General features: G+C 35.4%; 1 protein-coding gene across 1 annotated transcript in view; it reads left to right on the top strand.

Moving 5' to 3' along the window:
• Window positions 1-15,922, top strand: part of LOC117115298 (steryl-sulfatase-like) — an 82,705-nt gene extending 66,783 nt beyond the window's left edge. Inside the window, exons 6-7 of the mRNA XM_033259029.1 lie at window positions 12,585-12,866; window positions 13,379-15,922. Coding sequence (XP_033114920.1) covers window positions 12,585-12,866; window positions 13,379-13,806 — 710 coding nt within the window. The 3' untranslated portion in view covers window positions 13,807-15,922. The remainder of the gene's footprint in view (window positions 1-12,584; window positions 12,867-13,378) is intronic.
• Window positions 15,923-25,323: the final 9,401 nt, after the last annotated feature.

The raw sequence follows: 25,323 nt of genomic DNA, 5'->3' as shown, positions 1-25,323 counted from the left end.
TATGTATATGTGTATATATATATATATATATATGTATACATATACATACATCAATATCTGACGTCAGCCAAGAAGTTATTTAGCCTTTCTCAAACAAAGCTGCATGTTTAACTAACAAAGAAAGACAAATGATATACATAATTATAATGCACCTTTGGAAAAATATATTTCTTCACAATGAAATACTTCTATGCAACAAATTCCATTCATTCACCAAACTGTCTACTTATATCATAAACCTCTACATAAATATCTTTATAATTACAGTACAAAATATTTCAAAAAGTTACGTACACAACAAACCTTACAACAACCATATTTTCTTTAATATCACTGTACACGACATCACACCTTTCCTAACTGTTAAGTGAACATAACAAAAAAGGTCTATGATGATTCATACAACTAACTCTATTACTTTAAATGTTTTTTCTTTATGCTCAATACACATAACAACACTCCACACAACCTCCACCCACCGACAGCATTTAAACATTGCCAGCTATTGTCAAGTGGGCTATTGCATCATTGATGCTCTTGTTATATTTCCTTTTAATTTGTTAATAAATATGAAAGTTTATGATCAGTTAGTTCTAAGCTCTATATTATGCTATAAATACCTTGTAAAATGTAAAGTAGAATATAATTATTGTAGTTTTATATAGTTATTTAGTGTTTGTAATACCGTGCATAGGTGAGACTATCCTAATATTCAATGATTTACGAATCGATGAACAAATATAAAGAAAGAAAAACAACTAAAAATAAGTAATTGTAAAAAAAATAATGTTATACCCTTGTTTGAAAATGGACAGTTCTAAATCGCCCAGTACTCTATTAGTTTACACACATGGTTCTGGGCCCTGCTCTCTGCACCCATGGTTCAACCTCGAGATCGCTGCAGTTTTATTTTAAAGAGCATTCTGTAGTTCGATCAGTTAAATAATAAATCAAAACTAAAGCTCATGATTTGTTGTTAATATGACAAGTTATTTTCTTTATCTAAATTTTGCTAGTCAATCAAATATTCATCTCTCGATTTGGAGGACCTACAGTAAAACTTACGGTAAAGAAAACACACTGCTGCATAGTGTACACAGTAGAGAGTAGCCTCAGAAAATTGTGAGTAACCAGCCGTGTTTGATGATAAAAAAGATAGGCAGACTGCCTACCTAGGTCTAGATTTGATTTTATATTTAGACCAGAATGTAACGCTGACTTACCATGGCACTTAAAGTATGTTTGTGATTTGTAATGCCAATTTACCCTCCTTCACTTTTGCAAAGAAAACGCCAGCGCTAGTCTTCAATCTACAGAGTGGCGTACAAAGCAAAGCGCATACCACGCCCTGGACCTCCAGGCACGTTGTCATGTAATTTACCAATCTTCATATAAGCATAGAGAAAGTATAGCTGTGTTGATTGTAGTATGCAATCTGGAGAGTGAGCCTCTGGCTCGAGAGAGGCAGATAAATAAAGATGGTGAGTAAGACCATACTGAAATATAATAAATCTCTTTTGTATAATGTTCTGCTCTGTATAAAAACTCATCACATGGTGTCAGGAGAAACTTTGTTGCCTCCGGCTGAGTCACAACCCATTAATGAAAATTGTGCGTCCTGTGAAGCTAGCCTAAGAGAGATCAACGCTAGGCCTCCTCGCTCCCACAGTGAAGATTCAGACTGCTTGACGTACAGGTATTTAGTGGCATGTGTTGGTGAATGGTTTGCCCTGTTAAACGGTTCAGTCGTTCTCGCGCTGGGCTGTGTTGCAAAGTAGCTAACACATCGTTGCTGTTATACGGTTCTTAACTCAAGAGCTTATAAAATAAAAACAAAAAAAATGGATAGGGACAGGAAGCTTTACATGAACTGGAATATTCCCGATCTGGCGAAGAAGTTTAAACGGTTTAAGCAACATTGCGTGTTTATGTTCAATGGTCCCCTTAGCGACAAGTCGGAGGTTCAGAAGGTCAATTACCTTATGACATTTATAGGGGATAGAGGAAGAGAAATCTACCACACCTTCCAATGGGAACCAGCAAAAGAAGCTACCGAAAATAGCCCAGCCGTGCCAGCCGGGAGTGAGCTGCTTGAGGGTGTGTATAAGAAATTTGAAAAGTATGTCGCCCCAAAGAGCAACGAAATAAAAGCCACAGTGGAATTCAATAGCAGATTCCAAAATGGGGAGGAAAGTTTTGATTACTTTGTCACCGACCTTAGGGTTTTGGTTACCTACTGTAACTATGCAGACATGCAACGCATGCTACGTGATGCAATAGTGATGAGGGCTAAAGACCTAAAAGTACAAGAAAAATGTTTAGAGGAAGGGGATGACCTCACTCTAGACAAAGCGATAAAAATAGGGCAGAATGTAGAGATGTCTAAGAAAAGCTTGAGCGCCATAAATGCACAAACAAAAATTGATGTACAAATAGTGAAGAAAAAAACACCGCCTCAGCAAAAATCACAAATAACCTGTAAGTAGTGCGGTAAAGAACATGCCATGCGGGCATGTCCTGCATGGGGAAGAACTTGCTCCCGGTGTAAAGGGAAAAACCATTGAGCATAGTTTTGTCGAAGTAAATCAACAGTAGATGAGATCGTTGCAGCAGACACTAATACCAATGATAAATATTTTGTAGATGTTGTAGGTCTCCAGAAACAAGAAACAAACAACTGGATGCTCAACCTTCAGGTAAAAAATAGAACTGTAAGGTTCAAGTTAGATTCAAGGGGCACAGTGTAATATATTGCCCAAATGTGTTTATGACAAACTAGGCGCAGGTCTGACAAAGTCAAATGCCAGACTTGTCTCATATTCCGGGAACTGTATGAAGCCTATTGGCAATGCATTATAGTGTGAATATAAAGGTGTATATCATGACATTGAGTTTCAGGTGTTGCCAGAAAAAGTGCAGCCTATAATTGGATTACCAACATGCGAGAGATTGAACCTTATTAAGAGAATATATAGCACTATACATTGACACTGATTATCATGAACTTTTCACAGGATTAGGCTGCCTCCGGGACATCATCACATCACAATCAACAAGGACAAGATAACAGTTCAACATACATGTCGAAAGGTGCCATTTTCTCTACAACCAAAGCTTAAAGCTGAGTTGCAAAAAATGGAGACTCAGGGAGTCATAAAAAAAGGTAACCGAGCCGACTGATTGGGTTTCATCATTGGTTATAGTAGAGAAAAAGAATGGAAAACTACATGTGTGTTTGGAACCAAGGGATTTGAATAGATCAATCAAGAGGGAACACTACAAGTTGCCTTCAAGGTCAGAAATTACTGCACAGTTTTCAGGGGCAAAAGTTATGTACTTTCATCACTCCATTTGGTAGGTACAGATTCTTGCGCCTACCTTTTGGAATTAGCAGTGCTCCAGAGGTATATCATAAATTGGTTCATAATCTGTTTGCAGAGATTCCTGGTGTAAACACTATGATTCACGACATTATAGTATGGGGATCAACTAAAGCTGAACATGATGAGCGCTTAAAACAGGTTTTGGACATAGTAAAAAATAACAACTTCAAACTCAATAGAGCAAAGTGTGAATTTGGAGTTAGAAAGTTAACCTTTATTGGTGATGTCATTAATGATCACGGAGTTCAGCCTGACCCACAAAAAATATCAGCTATACAGAACATGGAAAGACCCCAGAACAAGACAGATGTACAGAGATTTTTGGGAATGGGGAACTACATGGGTAAGTTTATCCCAGACCTATCTTCAAAATCAGCACCACTTCGAAGCTTACTTGACAAAAGAAATCAATGGATGTGGCAAGATGCACAAGAAAAAGCTTGGCAGCTGCTAAAGTAGCTCTTGTCACAGAGCCAGTTTTACATTTCTATGACCCAACAAAATCTATTAAAGTCTCTTCAGATGCTTCACAGGCTGGTCTACGTGCCGTACTTTTACAAAAGTATAACGGAACCTGGGCTCCTGTGGCGTATGCTTCAAGGGCAATGTCGGAAGCAGAGACCATATATGCCCAAATTGAAAAGGAACTGCTAGCCATAGTCTTTGCATGTGAACGATTTCATCAGTACATATATGGACAGCATAAGAAGTGGAAACTGATCACAAACCCCTGATTCCATTGTCTAAAAAGTCCCTGTGTGATTGTCCATTGAGAGTTAAACGATATGACTTAAATGTGTCCTTCACCCCAGGGTAATTTATGTATACGCCAGATACGCTCTCAAGAGCAGTAGATCAACACGCTGAAGGACAGAGTAGTACCGAAGAGGACATTGTCAATTATGTAAATATGGTTACTGTGTCAATACCTGTCTCCTCACATAGCAAGACAGAAATTGTGAAGGAAACACAAACAGATGAGGTTATGAAAGCATTACGCAACGTGATACTATCCGGCTGGCCGAATGAAAAGAAAGATTGTCTTGATAATCTACAAGAATATTGGACAGTGCGGGAAGAGTTCTCAGAATCTGATGGCTTGCTTTCAACTATGCCACTGGATGCCCCACTATGGAGGTTTGACCAGTTATGTAATGCCTGTGTGCTTTCTGGGGAAACGCTTACTTCCTCCATTTCCAAATGAGTCCCAGAAAGGCGATGGGCCCCTACATACTACTACCGAGCAATCCAATAATACAACGCTTTTGACAAAATATATATTTTTAATTTTCTCAAAAATGTATGAGCCCCGGACGGCTGCATAACTACCCACCTTAAAATCCGCCTCCAACTTTAAACATGTCAATAAATAAAGAATGAAATACATGGTTATCCATCATAGTAGGCCTATTATTAAATATTATACACAGCATGTTAAAATCGATTAAAATAATGTATACATTATAGGCCTACTAATAATTCAGATGATAAACGCCTGCAACATCATCAATTGGACCTTAAAGGATGATCGGGTCATTTTTCTTCAGATTGGCCTTATCATGTTTCAGAGAAACATATTTTTTGGTATCAAAGTGACACTTTATTAAAAACAATAAATGAATTTTGTTACTCAAACATCTTTATATTTTTATTTTCAAGCCTATTAGATGACCTGAAGAAAAAGTGATCCAGAAGTCGTAGGCTTACTGTACAACGTATTATGGCGAAAGTAAATTTTGTCCGTCTCTGAATTTTAATAGTGTTACTGTAATAGAGCCTATTATTAAATATTGGAATGGTACCTTATGGATTTATAACCAGGTAGCAGAGCAGCTTAGCTCAGTTGCCTAAACTGGTGGTAGCCTCTGTGATCTTGATCTCTAGGTCTCCGATTCAAATCAAATCATTCTTTATTGCATCACTCAAAATGGGTTGAATTTTACAAAAGTAAAGGGTTCAAGCAGAAAAATCTAAACAATCAACATTTAAACATTTTTCAACAAGTAGACCCACATCACAATAACAGCAAAAGGAAACAGGTTTAAAGGGCAAAAAGGCAACAATTATTATTATAATTATTATTGTTATTATTATTGTAATTGTAATTATTGTAGTGAGATTATTATAGTTATTTTAATTACTGACTTAAAAATTAACAAAGCATTCGCCTGTACAGGGAATCCTTTCCTGCCTTTTGGAGGATAAATTCTTTAAGTTTTCTAAGATGGTAATTGGAAGGGGCGTTAGAAAGAAGGTGGTGTATAGAATTACTATCACTGCTCTTCCTTGTATTTCAGTTGGAGGGCTGAAATGCAAGTTATGATAGTGCACCGTCTTTCGGATGAGACATTTAACCTGTTGGTCCCGTGTGCATTAGGCCTGTGTGCACATTAAAGAACGCAGTATACTAATTGGAAATGAATAGGAAATTGTTTCCCGATATACAGTGGCATAACGACTATGCGCTCTCTTGTGCGGCGGTCCACAGGGCCCCCGTCACCTAGGGCCCCAACCCATAGGGCCTCGCTCGGGCACCCTTACCCAAAAGGATTTTGTTGATACATAACAGCATACTGTGTCTCTGAGATCGACTCTAAGACATATATCATAGTATATCCCGAGAAGGTTTAATTGGGGGGGGGGGCCCTGTCAGCCAGGAGCCCCCTTATATTTTCCAATTGATTTAAAAATGGAAATTATACTCGCATTTTAAATCTATGAGTGCCATTTCCGGCCACTTCGAGGTGCCGTATTCATAAATGATCTTACTTTAGCCCCAACCATGTTGGGGCTGAAGTGGCATAGGTGTGTGAAAGTCCCTCCCTACCCACATTCCCTCTATTTTGAATACCTAGATCTGCAACTGATGTCATATAATTATATAATTTATTTCCTTGTTAAAAGCAATCTAGAATACAATGCCAAATATTAGAAAAACGAGCACATTTAAATTCCCACAATCAAAGTGGTGACCGGATCAAAAAAGGGGCCCCAGTCTCAGAAAGCCACAGGGCCCCGGGCCAGTGCCGGTGTAGTGCCCAATCACCACCAGAAAGACCTCACTGGAAACAAGTATTCTTCCGACTTTTGTGGGTTATCCTTGGTGTTTACACCCATAAGGGACAGATATAGAGAAATAATTTTGTTTAGAAATGGTGGAGACAACAGACATTAAAAAAAAATAGGTTGTTTTGGAGTAGGCCTACAGTGACATCATGCTCCCTTCTTTCTGGACTTATCTCTTTCTTCTTTATTTTTTGGGGGTTGGGATAGACTCGTGTCTTCTGGACCCACCCTGAAACGATTGATTGAATGATTGTTTGATAATATTATTTATATTGGCAAAGCTAAGAAAATGCATGTGCATATGCATATACCTAATATAATATAAATCATCAAAGGTACATACACAGTGTTTAATAAGGACATGATGGAACATCGTAGGCTACCCTGTAGCTTTTCAACGAATAAAATCCTATGAAAAATCATTGTGTAATAAAATGCCTCCGATGGGATTCGAACCTGCGACCTCTCGCTGACAAGGCGAGCGTCATAACCACTAGACCACGAAGGCTTCATGGTTGAACAGGTCCAAATACCCGTCGGGAACATTGTATTACACAATGCTATGCCTCAAGAGGGCGTTCCTAATATATATATGTTGCACGCAAATATTCAAATTAAAAATGTGTGCAAAATATTATTCACAAAACATTTTTTGGCATTGTCTAATAATTGAAATATTTTCATTCTTAACACTTATCTCTAGGGGGATTACCCACCCCGGTGTCACTTCGTGAGCAAAAATATTTTACTAATATGCATGGTGCTCCTAACATGTTTCGGCCCAGGACCCACGCCTCGTCATTGCACCACTGGGAGGACCATGCCTATTAATGTTATAACAAATCAATCAGCCCATCAAATATATTATACAGCACGTAACATGGTGTACCATTGTTCATAGTTATAAGTAGGAAAACACAACATACTATAGGCCCCTATTTGCCTTGGCCACCATGAAGTAAGAGTGGGGCTTCTGGCCTATCCGTGGCTCATTTGGACTCGGAGGAACTAAGCATTTCCCCAGAAAGCACACAGGTGTCAAACCTCCATAGTAAAATGATGGGTCGTAGTTGGACTGACCCCTTCTAATAAATCAGCCACAGAGTGTGTTTGTGAGATTTTGTTCTATTTGACTTTGAAAAAGTTACCGTATTGTCAAGGCGTTTTAGTAGAGTGATGGGTAGTACAGTAGTAAGAAGGGCTCGGCCACCGTGGCCTCTCAAGGACCCATTTGAACTAGGACTTGGCCCCCATATGCACATGCATTATGCACGATTAAGGCTCGATAGTAAAATGCTAGTTAGCAGTAAGAGAACCCACCCCCACCCTTCCACCCCGAGAGCTCACGAACATTATGCAACTGGGCAGGAAAAAAAATTGACGCCATTTTTATACAAGGAGTTAAATCAAGTGTCAACAGGGCTTTGGGTGACCAGGACGGATTAATTAAGATGTCTGGCTATGTGGATTGCTTCTAACATTCCACTCCCCCTAACTCATTTTTTCTAGTCTAAATTGTCCATGGGAGAAACTTGGGGCAGACCTTTGTACAGTTAATTGCAGGGAATATGTAGTCATTGTAGATTACTTTTCACAATTTATAGAGGTTTGCATGCTGCACAGCACAGCTAGTGTAGCAGTGATAAGTAAAGATAAAGTCTGTGTTTGCAAGACAGGGAACACCTATTGAATTGATGACAGACAACAGGCCTCAATTTAACAGTGCTGAATTTAGGCACTTTGCAGCTGATTGGGACTTTGTTCATACGACTTCGAGTCTTCACTACCCCCCAATCCAGTGGACTGGCTAAAGGAGCAGTAAAGTAAAAAAATTGATTAAAAAAGAAGTTCACAGCAATCAGGATACCAGGAAGGCCCTGCAAATATACCGTAGCACCCCTCTTGAATGTGGAAAATCTCCAGCAGAGCTACTCTACAACAGGAGGATGAAAACGAACTTGCCAATGGCAGATAATTTGTTAAACTTCCAAGTTCCAGCAACTCGACACGAAAGCATTCATAGCAAGGAAGAGCAGCTCACATGCTTCAGTCCATTTACCAGAATCGGAAGATGAAGAAGTCCATTTACAAGCCAATGTTAAATAATAATTGTGATAATGATGGAGATACAGATAATACTCATGCAGAAGATAGAAATGTCCCACGACATAGCGAACGCGACTGGAAGCCAAATCGTAAATACTTTAACAATGATTACACTACATAGATCACTCTTACAGTGAATGAATGACATGGCATGTTTTAAGTAAGGACCAGGTATTTTGTTGTTATTATCATTGTTCTTTTTTTGTTATTATCTTGCAGAACAATCCATTTGGTGTTTTTGATCGAATTTGTTAAAAAATTGAGTATTTATGTTATCAGTTTAATTAGAAAAACAAATAAATGTTTCGTAGGAATTGTGTTCATCCTTATAGGAAGGAAGATGTGTTGATTGTAGTATGCAATCTGGAGAGTGAGCCCTCTGGGTCGAGAGAGGCAGAAAAATAAAGATGGCGAGTAAGACCATACTGAAATATAATATAGTCTGTTGTATAATGTTCTGCTCTGTATAACAACTTATCACAATAGCCACATAAGAAAGAATAGGAGCTGCAACATTTATTATTTATTTATTTATGGAACATTTATTTGAAATGCCAGTATTTCTACACATTCAAGTGGGCCAGTTGACCGCTCTGGTAGTACAGCAGTAGTAAACAATTGAAAATTGTTCAAACGATCAACAAGCGTCCAAACGATTCGCCGTCGTCCAGACGCGAGCCGTAATTCAAACGTGTAGCAAATGAATATCCATATAGCGTGGTAATTAGAATGGTTGATTTCTCAGACGCGTTCGTGATAGGGTGTTGACCTAGACGTGTTTTTGCCGTGTGGGATAATTTGGAGATCGCGCCAAACAACGAACTGCTTTCTTGCAGGCTAACAGCAACCTTGCTTTCTTGCAGGCTTACATCAACCATGCTTTACTACAGACTAAACAATGAACTGCCTTCTTGCAGGCTAACAACAAACTACTTTCTTGCAGGCTAACATCAACTGTGCTTTATTGCAGGCTAACAATGAACTGCCTTCTTGGAGGCTAACAACAGGCAACTGCTCGATTTCAGGCTAATATGCAATTGCTTTATTACAGGCAAAACTCTCCCTGATTTCTTGCAGGCTAAAAACTACCTGCTTCATTGCAGGCTTATCAACTACCTGTCTTCATGTTTCAGGCTAAACCACTATTGTTTACACCATGGAGGTAGCTTACATTGCCTTGGTCAATTTACATAATAAAGAAAGTAAATTTGCATACACCTGTGCTCGTAACAAAGTTGAAACAAACAAAAAAATAATAGGAATTAAAAACTACTTGTTATCCTTCAGAACAATACTTAAATCTAACTGAAGTACTGTATGCACAATTTTAAATAATACTTTCATGAATAAGTTAAAAAAGAAGCTTGTAACAGTTGGTTGGCAAGGTGATAGAACAGTGAACTTTACACCATGTTTTCAAAGCCCAAGATTTGTTTGCCTTACGTCATACCAGTTTTAAACTTTTTACGACCATTTTCATTTATTTGTTGTCAGCATTGGTTAAAAGGCTTGAATTTACTGAAATTTTAATGCACAATTGTATTTTTGAAGATAAGAAATCTAGTTTTGAATGAGAATTTGTGAATTTTAAAACAAATTAGTAGCCTGTTAGTATTTAAATCTTAGGACCTCAAAATATTATTGTAGTGCACTTGTACAACAATAATTTATCATATGAGCCCTAGGAACAGCAGTGGGATGTGTGCCAAAATCTCTATCCGGGATGAACAGCCCAAAAATGACCACACCCATTTTTAAATGGCCATGCCCCTTTTTTTCATCGGAAACGCTACTTTAAACAGTAGACTAGACATTATGAACCTAATTGAAAACAAGGATTTTCTTTTATAAATGAACACATATGATGAGGGGATCAATTTTCATAAATTACACCTTAATCACAAGTTCCATTTATATACAAATTAGCTTAAATATACAAAAAATAGGGGCCATGCCTCTTTCTTTTTTACAGAAAGTGTATTTTAAACAGTAGACAAGACAATCAGAACATATTGCAAACAATGGGTTTTTTTATATATATAAATGAACACATATGATCAGAAATCACACTGCAGTCAACTGTCCTGTTCATATGCAAATTAGCTTGAATATGCAAAAAAGATAGCCTTGGGCTATGCCCCTTTTTTATTTGAAGCCCTGTCAAATCCATATCCATATTTGTTGAGACTAGCTTTATGCTGGACTCTATTAGGGCATGCTATTGTGTAGTTTGTTCATTATTAACAGTATTGTTACGCGCTGTTCATTGATTTATAGTTGGCCTGGTCGGTAGTTAATCTATATTTCATCACTTTCTCAGCTTTACAGTTGAGTTGTTCACACATAACTACATAACTACATTAAAAGAGTTAAAAGATGTAAAATCTGTAGAAGAAGAAAGCGCTCAACTATCGGACCCGTTTCTATTCCACCCACTCCGTGTGCTAATGTATGTAATGTAATCACAGTGTGATTTCTGATATGTTATCCCCTCATCATATGTGTTCGTTTATACAAGAAAACCCCTTGCAATATGTTCAGATTGTCTAACGTATTGTCTAAAATAGCACTTCCAGTTAAAAAGGGGGGCATGACTCGTATTTTATTTGTATATTTAAGCTAATTTGCATATGAACAGCCTGACTTGTAACTAAGGTGTGGCTTATGAAAATTGTTCCTTCATAATATGTGTGTATTTATAAAAGAAAATTCTTCTTATCAATATGTTCATAATGTGTAGCCTACTGTTTAAAGTAGCACTTGCAATGAAAAAGGGGCTCAGCCCTATATTTTTTGCATATTCAAGCTACCTATAATTTGCATATCAACCAGACATGTGACCACTGTCTGATTTCTGAAATGTCATCCCCCTCATCATATGTGTTCATTTATAAGAGAAAAACCCTTCTTCGCAATATGTTCAGATTGTCTAGCCTACTATTTAAAGTAGCACTTCCTGTAAAAAAGGGGCGTGGTCCCTATTTTGCATATTTAAGCTCATTTCCATATGAACGGAACTTGTGAGATTTCTGAAATTTTATCTCCTAATCATCGTGTTCTTTATAAAAGGAGATCCCTTTTTTCAGTATGTTCTTAATGTCTAGCCTACTGTTTAAAGTACTACAGTACTTCCAATGAAAAAGGGGTGTACCCCTGTATTTTTTGCATATTTAAGCTAATTTGTATATGAACAGAACATGTGACCACAGTGTGGTTTCTGGAGTGATATCCCCTCATCATATGTATTCATTAATAAAAGAAAAACCCTTGTTTGCAATATGTTCAGATTGTCTAGTCTACTATTTAAAGTAGCACTTAAAAAAGGGGTATAGCCCCTATTTGGCATATGTAAACTAATAATAAACTGATTAAGCTGAGAATTCTGAAATTTGATCCCCTCATCATGTGTTATTTTATAAAAGAAAAACCTTTGTCTTTCCATATGTTCATAATATCTAGCCTACTGTTTATTTTATTTCCAATTAAAAAGTGGGCGTGGCCATTTAAAAATGGGTGTGGTCATTCTCTGGCTGTTTTTCCCCGATAGAGATTTTTGCACACATCCCATGTTGTTCCTAGGGCTCATTTTGGTCTGTAACAGTTGAGATATTCTCTCCTAAATTAAGTGCATACAGATCTTCAGGTCCTAGACTGTTACATCAAACTTGCAGTATTGCAGGGGGGCTGGGGGCTAAGCTGTCTGACAGGGGGTCTTCGGTTTGTCGGCCCAAGGTGATGGAAGGGTTTGAGAGGGTGTTCACCTCCCAAATGAGATTTTTTTAAAGAATAGGAACCATTGGATGGCCAGAAATGACATTCTCTGATTGTGACAGGCATGTGTTGACTTGGCGTTGGCCTATTTTTATATATATTTTCAGTCAGACTGCCCGACAAGCTCTATCTGATGGGGGGAGGGGGCTTGACCTGTTTGGTGGGGGTTTAAACCCGGCTGGCGCCCCTATCCCCCGCCGGCACGGCCACTGCACAAACCCTAGTCTTACTGTAGCTTTTATTTTTGTTACATTTTAGGTGGTAAGGCCAACACCTGGGAAGGAGGTATGCGAGTTCCAACTATTGTACGTTATCCTGGTGTAGTACGCAGCAACAGCATCATATCACAACCGACGCATGTGTTTGATATGTACCCTACAATTGCATCAATACTAGATACCCCACTACCTTCAGATCGGGTCATTGATGGAAAAGATTTGCTACCATTGCTAAACGAGCAGAATAAATCATCACCACATGAATTCATGTTTCATTATTGTGGCGGATATTTGCATGGTGTTCGCTACATACCAAAAACAGGTATGGAAAATGAATTGCGTTTTATGTTTATTTGTCTATTTTCAATGATGGTAGTACATACTTTCCATAGCTGATAAAAGCTGTAATAGCACTGCACTGTAAAAAGCACTGTAATATCACAAATGCTTTACAAATTGTCAAGTTGTTAATTATTATGATTATGTGCATACCTACTAGAAACATGCTGATAATATTGGGTACTTCAATGTCTTCAGGTGCTTCAAGAAAATAAATACTTTTTAAAACAAAACAAAAGCTACAAAATTTAACATTCTCAAAAATTTTCAATTTTTGCCCAAAACAAGTGTAATATGTACTGTAATTGGTTCTTTAAAATATAGATTAACATTTTTTGAAATTTACATGAACCAATTAAAGTATATTAATTCAACTAAAGATTAGATGAAATTCTTTCAAGTGTATTATGATAAAATAAAAAAATTGTACATGATTTATATCAAATTTAAGCAAAAAAGAAAAAAAATAATAGTGTAATGTTTTCTCCATTGTAGGTAACAAGATCTATAAAGTTATGATGACAACAACAAAATTAAATGTAAATGAACTGGGAGAGAGAGGATGCTGGAAGACCTATGTATGCCAATGTTATGGTTCTTCAGTAGAATTCCACAACCCTCCTCTTGTGTTTGACATAACTACTGATCTAACTGAGGATAACCCTCTAGATTCAAATGATCCTGAAATCAAAGAGATAATTCAGAAGTCATTAGCAGCAGTTGATGAGCACAAGAGATCATTGACTCCTGTCCCAAACCAATTTCATCCTTTAAGACTTGTTCCAATTCCATGGCAGCAGCCTTGTTGTGGCACATTTCCATTTTGCAGTTGTAAAGAAGATAGCAACATCAACTCAGACAGTCACATTCTTAAGCCTTTGCCAAGATCTCCAATTACCGAAGAACTCAGTAGCAATTCATGATGATGTCCCAGAATTGTCTCTTACACTGTGGCAGTATGTCCTACAATGCAAGATTAACAGAAGGGTCATTGAAGTTGTTGAAGGGATTACAAGGGAATCAGACAATCATTTTTTACACCTGTTATTCTTAATTTAGCAGTTTTGCATTTGTTTCTAATATTTTGGGTTTATTTTCTGGTATGAAGAGTAATTACATAAATTCTGCTTATAAAATTGTTATAGTCATTGTGTACTGTGTATGTAGTACTATGATTATTGTGAATTGGGGCTGGTGGTTATAATATTTATATGACTTGTTAAAAGCATTAATTTATAAATTTCTCATCCATTTGATTATTATTTGACAATCTGGAATAATAGGTTATTTGCTTAAATGGTGAATACCCATCTCAGGAAATTATGTTTTATAGAATGAGTTGCATTTAAAAAGGTAAATCAACAAATTCTCAAGGTTTTCTTTATGGAACACATATTGAACATACTGTAGAATTTTTCATCCTGGGCATCGAATATAAATGCCCCACAAAATTCAAGCTTCTTTATTTACCAAAAGATATATTTCAAATAAAATTATCTGCTAAACTACATAAAATTATTTACATAAATGATGGGCAACTGTATATCTGTCTGTTACAGACTGAATATTATTATTGGGCTTTATGTATTATGCACTACTTTTATTAGAGAAGGTGTAGTGGCCTTCATTTAGTGCTTTGGAACATCCATTTAACACATGAAAGGTTATTGGTTCTTGTTTGCAGATAATGTTTTGATTTTCTAATAGTATAGGTTACAGTTTCTCTGGGTAAGGTGTCTAGAAATAATACGCAACTAGATTTGAACTCGTCACTGAGGACGAGTTAGGTGATCCGCCGCACTTTGACCCTCGATGAAGTGTGCTCGGTGCAGATTGAACAATTTTTAAATGCTGAAAACGGCCTATTGTATACGCTAATTCATTTTTTTTTTTAAAGAATTTGGAGCGTTTTAAAAGATATACTCATGCGCACATTGTGACGCACATGCGCACGTTGTGATGCACATGCGCATGGTAATGTCACAAAATGTTCACTCCTGATAAGAGATATATGTATCAACTCTCATTGACAAACGTCTGTTGGTGGGGGACTTATTATCATTCATAATATTTACCATATATAAAAATTTAGTTTTTTGAATTTTTATGGCAATATGATGATGTCACAATGTCCGATCAACCATAATGATCTATAAAATCATATCTACTCATGTGCTTTCAGAATATGTAATAAAGATTGGGGGTCACCTTTCATCCTAAGGAGCTATAACTAAATAAAAATATTCATGATTTTAAGCATATATATAATTTGACGCACGCACACGTTATGACGCGCGCACGAAAAATTAAGGTACATAACATTCAACCTTTACCTGAAGTTTATGCTTACTAAATATAATTCAGAAATGATAATTGGTTAAGATGATTATGGGGTTATCTAATTTTTGAGGAAAGAAAGATGATGGGGGTCAGCAAAAGCATTTATTTTGACCATGATAACGTCATCAAAATGTAGAAAGAAGTTGTATATATGAAAGAGAATTGTCTCAGGTATAACATACTCAAACTTGGGAGAAGATCGATCAGGGATAAGCGAAATAAGCTCAAATGCGTATTTTCAAAAATGATGTCAGATAAACTTCAGTTTTATAGAATTCAGATGGCAATATGATGACGTCACAATGTCCGATCAGCCATTATTATCTATAAATTATATTAACAACTCATGTACTTTCAGAATATGTAATAAAAATTGGGGGTCACCTTTCATCCAAAGCAGCTATAACTGATTAAAATTAGGCCTGATTTTAGCATATTTTTACGGTATATCAGCACAAACGTGAGCAAAGGTCCCTATGTTTGATGCACATGTACAGCATTGCTATTGGCCATATGATGACCTAAAATAATGGAAATTTGTTGAAACAATGTCAGGAACCCAAAATATATAAAAAATACGTAATTTCTTGTTTCCGTACATGCTAAAAAGTGTTTTTGAGCATTTTAAAAATTTTGATGCACGTAAAATATTTCGGTACGTGGTATTCCTACTAAATATGAATGACAAATGACAATAGGTTAGGATGATGTGATCGATAATGTAAAAACGCAAGATTGCGCGTAGATGACGTCACGCATGACTGAGCACATTGAAAACCTTATTGTGACTATTCCTGGCCATGCCAAATGCTCGTTGAAGTGCGCATGTGCGTAACTTACGGCAAATTTGAGATATCATGCGCACAAAAATGGAAGGAAAGGTAAAATTTTAAAAAAGATGAAGTAAGAAGATCTCTGACAATAACAAGAGGTGATCCGCACTAGATGCGAATCACCAATGATGTTTGCCCTGCCTGACTTGTTATAAGTACTGGATGCTCAGTGCATTCCCAAGTACTTGTGAAGAAAATCTCGCAAATGATTTGGGTGGGAATTGAACCCACGACCTCCAGGTAACTATTCTGATGTCTTAACCACTAAGCCACAGAGCTTGTGCTTGGTGGCTATTGATGAATCTGATCCCCAAGTAGCAGCGAGTACTGCAATGCTATTCCGATGGCTTTTTGCATCAGGAGAAATAATACGAAATGATGTTTGCCCTACCTGACGTACACTTGCGAAAAAAAATCTTGCAAGTGATTCGATTGGGAATCGAACCCACGACCTCCAGGTATAGCCTGATGTCTTAAACACTAGAACATAGACTTGCCACAAGTCTCTTATTTTTTATTATTTTTCTCATTCTGGACAGCGCCACCAACGAGAAAGTTAATTTAGAGATAGATGGAATAAGCGACTTGTAAAACACTGAATGCAGGCACCAGGATGCCAAAAGAATGACGTAATCTTATATTCCGTATTTGGATAAATGGGCGAACCGAAATAAACAATTTCATCCAATCAAATGTTCATATTTTTGGAGCCACGAAACTGAGTCACTCGCGTCGACTAGTTAGACATGCCTAAATTTAAATAGTCCTCTAATAAAACGGGCTGAAAATATTTAGAATAGACCCTAGTAAGACTAATTTTGGCAATGGCAAAAACAATTAAGCTTAGACTAGATGGCATACCATACAAATACAACAAAACTTTCCAGGAGGATGGCTCAGGCCTCGTCTGGAGTCAGGAGTAGGCCTAGCCTAGACTAGTAGAGGCTTGGCATATTTTTAAGTTCTTACTTAGAGAGGCCTACCTTTTTAACAATTCTACCCTAAAGGCCTAAATCTGTGAAGCAGCTAGCGGTGAGCAATATTCCTATAGCCTACGGTTTTCAGTCCATGTCGTTCTCAGCAGGCCAGAACTACTAACTGTTTTAATTCAAGTATAGGTAGCCAAAAGGGTGCTGGTTAGCTTGTTCTAGTCGAGACAAGTGTTTTGGAATGTACTGAGCATTTAGTACTTATAACAGGTCAGGTAGGGCAAACATCATTTCGTAGTATATTTATTGTTGTTGATATATATTGATATTATTTTGTCATTCCAGTGTTATTTGCGGGCAAATAACAACAGTTGGAAACATCAATTGCTATTCCATTTACCTAGGCCTATTTCTAATTCCATGATTATTCCAAAACTATTTTGATATTAGTAAATTATTGCATTATACTTGCAAAAATTGTCGGTATTTTATCACGGATGCATATCAGCAATTAAAAAATGCAATCATCAAATCTGCTACAAAGCGGTTTGTGTTTAAGTGTTTCTATATGTAATTTAATGATTCCTTTTTAGACCGCGAAAAAAATTTGTCCTTATTTAATCCAGAAAGTGGAGATGCATGGTTCGATTAGGTCAAATTTTGCACAATAATAATCAAAGTAATTTTTTACTCCCTTTTGGATTTGGTAATGAAAGTGGGACTGTTATAAATAATGGCTTGACATCATTTGATGAGTATTCTCAAAACAAATTTGCTAATACACTTTCCTTGTAGTTTATTCAAATTTTTATATTTTAAAATTGAATGTCACATCATTATAGGTTTAAGTTATAGTGGTTTATAATTGTCAATTTGATTTAATTTCATTTAAATTTCTATATTTTACAGTAGTTATTGTATAAGTGGTGTTCTTTAGTACTTGAATGTAAAGTAACTTGCACATTACTCTTAACAGTATTATGAACATTTATTGACATAACATAATCATGAAATGAATTTCATAATGAATATTGGGATTGGTTTGCGTTTTGATTAAGAAACCTTGAAAACAAAAATATTGTGGAAGATTTTGCATAAAAATTTTATCTGGTTTTTAAATTATGTTTATGCTAAATAACATAGATTTAATGCCAGATAATTTGTATATGTATAGCCTTAGCAGATTTTATCAACACTTAACAAATCAATAAACACATAGGTAGAACAAGTAATCATTTTCGTACTCAAATTTGATAAAATGTTATGTAACCATATTTGGGCAATTATTTTCCAAATTTTAAATAACATTTGCTTTGTAAATGAGTTTATGTAATGACCTGCACTGCAATAGTGAAAAATACCTACCAAAAAGTGTTAACCCAACTGAACATTAATGCTACTAGTCTGCCATTTGTACAACGTTCAACCCAACTGAACATTTACATGCTACACACTATAATGGAATCTCCAAGTGTTGTCCATGATTCCATCCTCAACAACACGAAAAAATATTTATTGCGAGTACTTAACATCATTGTACATTACAATTTATTTATAATATAGCTTATGTGATATATATTTCTCTATTACATATATATATATATATATATATTCTGTCGGAAGATATACAGACATGCCAACTACAGTACTCCAATTTCGGCGGATTACTCCGTTTATTTAAGCAAAGCTTGGCACTCCGATTTTGAGTTGAAAATCTGCGCTTTTTACGCATTACAGCCGGCTGAAATAAATCGCACATTTCCAAATAATAAAATCCTACGATTTAGATTAAAAAAAAATATCAGTTAATTTTGTCCTGAAAAGCGCTCTAAACTGTATACGAAAAAGTAATTCGTGCTCCATGGTCTACTGATTTAGTATCCTGTCATTTTTTCTTTTATTTTGATCCGGTTTTTCCTTTCATTGTAAAGCGCTTAGAGGTTTCTTGCATTTTGCGCTATATAAGAATAAATTTATTAATTTATTAATATTATTAAATGAAAACTAGGTGATGCCTACACTCGTGATCTGTGCAGTGTTGTCTTTCTAAGTAGGCCTACGCCTGGTCTCATACGGTGGTATTGCTGATGTAGAACGTCATTGTGAGTCAAAACACCGTTTAAAATATGCTGATAATACTCGATCACATTAGTACCATATATAAAAATAATAATAACATTTATATAGCGCTTTCTCAAAAATAAGTAATTTTTTAAAAACAGTGCTGACTCTGCAAGTCTAATTTGTGCCGGAAGTGGCTTTTCTAAGTCCACTGCTTTTGCATTCATGGAGCCTAATAAAATTCTGGAGATACACTGGCGCTAACCTGGCAAGAACATACTCCGCTGACATTGCCAAAACTCCTGTCAAAAGGTTTTCAAACTTCTCCTGGCCTTGTAGGGTTGGCATGTCTGTATATATAAATATACATAGTAATTGAAACAAACAATTATGACAAGACATGTAGGCTATTGAACACTTTTTATTTTCGGCCAGTCCTCTGGCCTTCAGTAAAGCTATTGACACCATGAAAAGGTAACCAAAGTGGCTACCTATACATGGTGTTGCAGCAATTGCAATGCGTTGTATATAGCCTTTGAATCAACAGGTTGCAACAAATGACACTTATATGGGTAATTGTAAAGATCTCCCACAAAGTGTATAGCATTTTGTTATCTTATTGCACAGAATGCACAGACATAGTCATTATGTCTATAAAAAAAAAACTGTTGTATTTATAAACAAATTTAATATGGTAGTGCCGCATCTGGCTAATGTTTTTTTTTTTTTTTTAATTACATTTAGTTTTGAAATAACCATACTAAGTTATATGTTTAGTTTCTTCATGAAAAACATTTTTTCTGTTTGACAAAAACATGACTAGTAAATCACAGTAAATTTGTGATCAGTCAGGAGCTTTTTTTTTCAAGAAATTTCAAAGCCAACTCGTATTTAACCTATGCGATTATCACTTTATAGTTTGTAGAGATGACTGAATTGTCATTCTTAATCTGGTGTCAGTAGCTGTAAAGGTAGTCTGTATGAATATGGTTCATCAAAACTGTAGGTGGTGCTCGTGATAATTCTGTGATGAAAGTGGATTATTGGCTATTGAATTCATTTCATCAGTCCATTTGTTTATTCAATAGAAAGAATTGAATCATAAAGAATTGAGCAAGATGTAGCAGTAGAAATATATTGTAGTATCAATCATGCTTCTTACTTGGCCATCGCAAAATAATAGTGCAAATTTGAATTTTTTTTTTGTGCAATCAGGTTGGATAATGTAGAATGTGCAAAATGTTTCTGGATATCAAGATAATTAATCTGTGGATTACATAAATTTTGTTAAACACCTTCCAGGAGATCATTGGTATTCGTATTATATGTTGTTCCTAAGTTTGTATATTATAATAAATCAAATCAATACAACTAAAATTTTTTAATTGAAGTGTAAGTAAGATTATTGATATTGCAGATATAGTGTCATAATTGTTTAAATAATTTGTTTTTCAAAAATTTTACTTATTGTAGTGATTAAATTTATATTCAAAATGAATTTGACCCTTTAGAGTATTTTGTCCTAGCTTTCACAGATTTATGGAAGTCTGTTGGTACCACCAGTGAAGTAAAATTTAGGAGCTGTTAAGCCACTACTTAATTATCTGGTGGCCGCCACATGATTATCTTGCTGCTTGCCACATGATTATCTTGCTGCTTGCCACATGATTATATTGCTGCTTGCCACATGATTATCTGGCTGCTTGCCACATGATTATCTGGCTGCTTGCCACATGATTATCTGGCTGCTTGCCACATGATTATCTGGCGGCCGCCAAATAATTATCTGGTGACTGCTGCTTAATTATCTGGTGGGCGCTACTTAGTTATCTGGTGGCCGCCACTTAATTATCAGGTTGTGGTATAGCCTTTTATACTCGATCATTGAGTGCAAGACTATACCGCCACCTGGCTACTACATTAATAAGTGGCGGCTGCCAGATAATTAAGTGGTGGCTGCCACTTAACGGTTCTTAAATTTTTAATTCACTGGTGGCGCTAACAGGCTTCTGTAAAGATTAGACTCTGTTCCAATATAATCTATAACTTAGATAAAAACAATATGTTCCTAATGGAAGTATGATAAATCGCAATGTAATACAAACAGAAAATATATATATGTTTTTTTTAATAGTTTATAGAAAATTTTAATCGTTTTCTCAATTGGCGAAGCCTGGGAAATTTCTTTGTATAATTCTAGATTGTTGTAGTTTTTTTTTTCTTTTTTTTTCTTTTTCAGAATTCCCCTTGCAATAACATATTTGTTGTCTGTAAAAGTAAATATTGCAAAATGCCCAGATAGAAAGAAAGAATGGTACATATACTTATAAGATTCTTATGATGGGCCCATTTCATCATGGACTTAAACACCTTAAAATTCCTACTTGATTTAAAATTTTAAAAAATTAAAAATTAGGTTCAGACTTAGCAAATTTGTACATAATGAATTTTCTGTAATGTGCTTTTTTCTTGCAAATATTCGTTCTTTAAATTTAAGCAGCATTCAATTCTCATCCTTAACCGAGGTTAGCCTTCAGTTTCCCCTTCACACCAAATAGCCAGTACATGAGTATTTGACTGGGCCTGTCACCTGTCTACACTGCTTTTGAATATTGTCTTGCAGTAGACCTACAGTGAAAACATTCAGTTGATAAATTTGCATAGTGTATACAGTTAAGTTTGAAATGCACAAAGCATGAGTGGTGCTTAAAAATAATAATATAATTAAGGTTTCGTATTTATGTTTATTTTACAAATATAAGTAAATATCAGTGTCCTGTCCTCATCAGTATATTTCAAATGAAAATACACTCCTTGTCCAATTTAACTTTTTCTCCATTTATATAAATAAACACTTTGATTGCATCATAGTATTAAATTAATAGGAAATTCTATCTCCTTGGTTGGTTGTACAATAATTATACAGTAGCTACACATGTTATGAAATTTTAAGTACATATTGTATTGAACTCTTGCCATGTCAGTGCTTGACATGAATCTATGCAAATTCAAAAGTTATAACAGTATACATGGAAGTTGTAGTTAAGTGGTAAATCAGATTGTATGTCTGCTTTGTGATATTTACTTTAATTGTTGTTACTTTGAAAATATTCAACTTAATTAGTGAAATTCTGATGTCGCTTCTAATGTGTTGTAGATGTCCACAATGTGATTTGTTGTTGTGTTAATTTATTTTTCAGCATTAAATACATCCTTTACCATTATACTGTTCAAGTATGTGAATTGTGATGGCGTTAAAACATGGTACAGTATTATCAAAACCGTCAAAAAAATCATAGTACTGTACTGTATTTCCCAAAACTACACCCATTCTTTTTTATTGACAGAATCTCATACTTTTATCGACAATCCAGTTGAATTGAATTTAAAATGCTTGAGAGAAAATAAAACAATTGTAAGAAGATTGGTTCAGAGTTGAATGCAAAATGTCTCTCTAGATAATGTTTCTAAAATTTATACCGCTGTAAAGATGTGCTCTGTAAATATACTGCATCTGTGCTCATTATTTTTTAACAGCCAAGGGAATAACAAAACTGGTAGTCTATAGCTCAATAACTGGTCATTCTTTGGTTATGTGTCTTACAGTATAATGTTAATGCAAGCTTTGAATTTATTTCAGTATTAGAACTATTATTTCAGTACATATTAAATCAGACATTTCTTATGAAGTATTATCATCGCAGCATTCTGTTGTTTGTCGCCTGTAATTCACTCAACATTTTGCTACCGTATATGTGGTCATGGAAGCAGGAGAGTGAAATCTGTCCCTTGATTTTGTTTAAATATGTTATTTAGAAAATATGACAAAAGTAAAATAGGCTTTCAACAACTTTTTAGCATATACTCTACATAACATACCAGATAACAAATCCATTTTGGAAGTACAGTAATAATATTCCAGACATAAACATCCTCCGATTGTTAATCATGAAAATTATTAGGTGTTGTCTTAAGTATGATTTAAAGTGGGAAGATGATGTAGACCAAATGGTAAAATAAAGTTAATAAAGAACTGTTCTTGTTATGGAAATTTGAAAGAAGCTGGTTTCAACAAAAATTAATTAGTAACTGTATATTTTAGAATACATTATTCGCCTTTGTATATCCCTGGCCAGTGGCGGATCCAAACATTTTCTGACGGGAGTCCCATAGGTATTCACACCTACCTCAGCCCCACCATGCAAGGTGAGCAAATTTGAAGAATACTATAATAGGCCCCTCTATACGCTCGGAAATGGCACGGTAAAAATACTTTTTCAAAGCAGCGTTCCTCGACAAAATTACTGACTTCCTCCCGAAGGGAGCTATCCTCCCCCTTAGACACCGTTCTCCTCACGGTCGTCGTATAGGTCTAAGGACCTATATTCTATTATATACTGGGAGTCGCAAAGCAAAGTATGATTATGGCACCTCTAGATGCCCAGAAATGGCACTCATTCAGCCTTAAAACTTGAATATTTTACTTCTATTTTAAAAAAAATTTCTTACACCTTGATGGTGTATACGGCCCCCTTTAGAGGCTCGGAAATGGCACAGTCAGACGCTAAAAATGCTATTTCATAGCAGTGTTTCCCGACAAAATTATTGACTTCCTCCCGACGGGAGCTATGCTCCCCCGCCCATAGACGCTCCTCCTCCCATAGACACCCCTCCTCTCACAAGAGTCGCAAAGGTATAATTAAGGACGTATGGTCTGTTCTATACTGGGGAGTCGCAAAGTAAATTATGGTTATGACACCTAGATGCCCGGAAAGAAGAAAGCATTATAATTATAATTCTTTTTCGTATTGTTATTATTATTAATATTAATTAATTTTTAATTTATATTAGGCCTAAATAATAATAATAATACGAATTATTATTATTATTATTATTATTAAAAGAATAATAATAAATATACCATTCTGGCATTAATTAACTTCGTCTTAAGCCTTGTAACGTATCCACATTTACTAGGCTAATAACTATGCCAAGGTATGCCTATTATTAGTAATAATATACATTGTTTACGTCTAAATTAGCTTATAGACACCTCTCCTCTCACCAGCCTCGCAAAGGTATAATCAAGGACCTATGGTCAAAAATAATTTTTGAATCTTCACGCCAGAGTGGTTTGACTTTAGTACTGTACAACAAACTAGAAAATGCTTGATATAATCAATTTCGCCTTCCTGGCAAAAGTTGCAATTTTCATCTTTTACAATTCCTAATTTATTTAACAATACTCTAGTTGGATAACAGTTATGTCATATTTTCCAATTTGTACAAAACACACGAGGATCAGACTTAATGATTGATAGACTTTTCCAGATGTAGCTCTAGTTCAAATTGTTATTCATGAAATTCTTATTGCTGCGAAGCAGCCAATTCATATCCTTGACAGCAATTTGACCTTTGAAAGGTCATTGTTTGTCAAAAAACAAGGGCCTAAGATAAGATAAGATTTATTGGTTCTCTCTTTCATAACAGAGGAACACTCTTGCGCAGGTGAGGTTCGACCCGTACAACTGTTACAAAACAACAACTGACAATATATAAAAATGAATTATTGAAAAGATAAATGAGTAAAGAAAAAATACTGGACAAACAAAACAAATGTTACTCTCATTATTCTGTAGTAATTAAGGAATAACTTAATGTACAAAAAAAAATTTTAAAAATGACAAAAAATATAAGTTTATAAGTACAGTAAATAACATAAAAATTAAATATTGATGGTAATGTTTTTCATTAGTTCAGTTCTTTCAGTCATTGCTTTTATTAAATATGTTTTACAATGGTTATCAAATGTTACAAATTTCAATATTCTGGTATGCATCAAAAATATTATCTAAAAGTAAGTGGTGCCTAAATTCACATGAACCTTCTAATAAAATGTCCCAAAAGTACCTAACAATTTTACACAAGTCAGTTTTCAAATTTTCAAAACATGCATTTCTTATAGAGGATAGACCTTCACAATCAAATAGAAAATTTCGAATTCTCTTTTTTTGCAAATAATACAATGGCCCGAGTGCGTATCTGACCATACCCGTTTTCTGCCTTCAAGGTCTAGAACATTAGTTCTAGCTTTAAATGTGTACCTTTAAAATTCAATTTGTCCAAAAGGTAGTATTCTAAATTTGGTATTTTGTATTTAATGTAATCCTTCAGTGATGATTTTTTAGTTGCTTTTTGAAACCATTCTTTATTATTGTTATCTGAGATCATATTACTAAAAGATTTTATCCACTGAGTATTTTGTGGTTCCATATTA

The sequence above is a fragment of the Anneissia japonica genome, unplaced genomic scaffold (genome assembly GCF_011630105.1).
Source record: "Anneissia japonica isolate Jap-2015-1 unplaced genomic scaffold, ASM1163010v1 scaffold287800_len1627635_cov199, whole genome shotgun sequence".
Lineage (NCBI taxonomy): Eukaryota > Metazoa > Echinodermata > Crinoidea > Comatulida > Comatulidae > Anneissia > Anneissia japonica.
Note: the sequence above shows the minus strand (reverse complement) of the source record. Positions and strands in the feature narration are given on the sequence as shown.